The sequence below is a fragment of the Mesitornis unicolor genome, unplaced genomic scaffold, assembly GCF_000695765.1.
Source record: "Mesitornis unicolor isolate BGI_N332 unplaced genomic scaffold, ASM69576v1 scaffold7471, whole genome shotgun sequence".
Classification (NCBI taxonomy): Eukaryota; Metazoa; Chordata; class Aves; order Mesitornithiformes; family Mesitornithidae; genus Mesitornis; species Mesitornis unicolor.
The window spans coordinates 15,383-18,391 of record NW_010164379.1 but is presented as its reverse complement, the minus strand read 5'-3'; the positions used below and the strand labels follow the sequence as shown (position 1 = coordinate 18,391).

Genomic DNA, 3,009 nt, shown 5'->3' with positions numbered 1-3,009 from the left:
GTGCACTGCTTTTTTCCCAGCATTAGTAGGATCCTGGTGAAAAGCCCCATCAGCAGCTTGCATGGCTGTGCAGCTGAGGCTTGGGCAGCATCCACCGGCACAGGAGCTGCGTCCGGGCTGCTGGAAGTGGGATGCAGCCCATGAAGTGTACGTGCTCCTGTCACCCTCAGAGATATTCCCACATCATCTGAACAGGGACAAGAGAAAGCACAAACAAGGTCCAAGCTGGCAAAGCCAGGGTCTCAGCAGCAAGGATGAGGAAGGCAGGGCTGGCGCCCCAGGGAAGATGCCCGTGTACCAGCTGCCATCTTCCCTTTACCTTATTGATTTCCATGCCCTTAGTCAAATCACTTAACTGCTGCCTAGTGAGGCTCTCCTGAGAGCTAAATATGTGCACAAACTGCCTTGGGCATGGCTCCGGAGGAGCATATCCATATTGCAGCCCGGCCAGCATCAGCTGGGGCTGTACCCAAGAGGGGAGGCAGCTCTGGGTACCAGGTCACAGCACGCAGCCTTGCAGGGAGGGCAACAGGGGCTGGGAAGGGCTGGGATAACTTCACACCTTCTGTCAGCAGACCTGGCCAAGGGAGGCTGGTGGCCATGGAGCTTTGCAGCCCTTGGCATCCAAAGTTTCCATGGAAGTGGAGGGGAAAGGCACCATTCTCCCTCCACCGTGCACCCAAAATGGGATGGGGATCATGGAGGGGGTGGTGCAGAGGGAGGTCGGTCCTGGACAGGAGGTTCACAGTGCCCAAGGGTTTTGGTTTGGGATGTCAGGTCAGGGCTCTCGTTTGTTTTCCAATTCAGACATGAGCAGCCTGTTAATGGCCCAATCCTGCCGAGCCCCCACACGAAGGCATTTAACTGCAGTGCAAAGACACGGCGTTTGTAAATGCCTGGGTATCCACACACAGTGAGCAAACAAATGCTGTGGGCAAAGATCTCAGCTGGAAGGGCAAATATTGGGGGAAAAACTTCAAAAAGCTCAGCCTCAGGGCCCTCCCCTCGCAGCCACGCCAGCCCGAGGGGAATGCAGGCGCTGTGCCTGAAATCAATGCCTGCATTAATGCCATGAACTTTTCTCCTTCAGTTAAAGTTTTACTTCAATGGAGGAGACCAGTGCAAAGATTAGTGGTCTTACGCTCATCTTATTTTTTCCTCTTCCTCTGGAGAAAGTACATTTTGTGCCCTGGCTGGCTGCGAGCATCATCCAATGACTCCTCGCAACCTTGCTGCCAGACCCAGCAGGGGTTGCTCTGGCAGGTAACGGCATTAATCAGCATTAATCACCTTCTCAGCTGATTCAGACTTTGGCAAGGGATGCCGCCACCCGCCCTGGTCCTGCAGCTCCTCTCGCTAACGAAGTCAAGGACCAGCTCAGACCAGCTTTTGCAGATGTGCAAAGTTCATCAGCCAAGCCAAAGGGCTGCGATATTCGGCGGCACCAGCAGTATTTGATAGCATCAGCAATATTTGCTAGCGTCAGTAATATCTGACAGCGCAGCAATCAGCTGGTGGTGCTGAAAGGCTCCGCGTTCACTCCGTTGTGGGTTCTTTAACGAAAACATACATTCTTGTAATACTCTGGGTAATTTTGCTATGGTCTGCCTCCACACACACACAGCCATCTCCTCTCAATGTGCAGGATGTGTACATACAGGTGCGTACTGGCATTGCAGCTATGTGTTGAGGGGGCTGTGTGCGTGAGGGTACGTTCATATGTATAAAGAGACCTGCGTACATCTGTGTTTATATATGTCTGTGTATGTTATAGACACACATAAAAATATTTTAAAGTGGGTGCCAAGTGCTAGCTAAATAAAAAACACTCTTATTCCTTTTCTAGCGTCTTTGCAACATATGCTGGAAAGGTTTCTTCTTGCTAATTCAGTGAGGTTAGTAACATAGCGCATAAACCCAGCACAGAAACCACAAAAGATGTTGAACATCCTGCAGTGGGCTGTAGCATGGTCCCAAGTCCCTGGTGTGTCCCATCAGGGGCTGTTTGTCTGAGGGACAGCCCCAAAGGAGCCTTTGAGCTGGATCATTTGAATTTCCCAGGTCCGCTCTATGTCTCTGCAGGTCTCCCGTCGTTTCATCTGTTCCCCCAGACTCAGGGATTGGCAGTGGCTGCTCTGAGCCAAATAACGCATGGAGGGCTTGGGTTTCTCATTAACTCCAGAGCTGATATAGTCCCATCTCAGGGAGCACCAGCCAGCTTTGCTGCCTCTGTCCCAGCCCTGCTGTCCCTCTGTCCCTCGCTCTGCAGCCCAGGACAGCAACTGCTCCCGGGAGGACACGGAGGAGCTGCAGGATGGACAAGAAAAGCAAAATGCAAGCAGAGAAGGTAACTATGGCTCGGTGGCAATTTTGCATTAGAATTTCTGTGGGAGCCCAGCACGGAGCAATGGTATTTGTTGCTTGCCAAGACCAAAACCAACAAAAAATTTAATTCCTTCCTCTAATTATTTGTTTTTTGATGTCTGCGTCCTGAGTGCAGGGGCAGAGGGGTCAAGGAATTACTTTTTATTTTTAAGAGCTCCATCAGTTCATCAGATAATTTTAACAATGATGGAAGGAAATAATGCTTGCAACAGCACTGCTGAAAAACACCATGTTGGTCATTTTTCCTAGCACTTTTTCCTAGCTTTGAGTAGCACAGTGGGGAGAGCCCCAGCACAGGTCACTTTTTGTGGAGCAACACCTGGGGGGCCTGATCCGGCCCCCCCCCGGAGCTTTCCCTTCTCTTCTGGACCTCGTCAAAGCACCTGTGCTGCTGCAGTGGCACCCCTGGGTGCTGCTGTCCCGGCCAGCTGGGCAGCGGGGTGCCCTGGGACAGAGATGGGGTGCAACCCCCCAAGTTTGGGCAGAGTTAGGATAGTGGGGTGAGGCTGTTGTCTGCTTCTTCCCCCAGCACCTCACGGGTACGCTGGTCCTCTCTGTCTTCACCGCGGTGTTGGGCTTCTTCCAGTACGGCTACAGCCTGGGTGTCATTAACGCCCCCCAGAA

At 52.2% G+C, this 3,009-nt stretch overlaps 1 protein-coding gene across 1 annotated transcript in view; it reads left to right on the top strand.

Moving 5' to 3' along the window:
* Positions 1 to 2,314: 2,314 nt before the first annotated feature.
* Positions 2,315 to 3,009, top strand: part of SLC2A2 (solute carrier family 2 (facilitated glucose transporter), member 2) — an 8,581-nt gene continuing 7,886 nt past the window's right edge. Inside the window, exons 1-2 of the mRNA XM_010194293.1 lie at positions 2,315 to 2,347; positions 2,915 to 3,008. Coding sequence (XP_010192595.1) covers positions 2,315 to 2,347; positions 2,915 to 3,008 — 127 coding nt within the window. The remainder of the gene's footprint in view (positions 2,348 to 2,914; position 3,009) is intronic.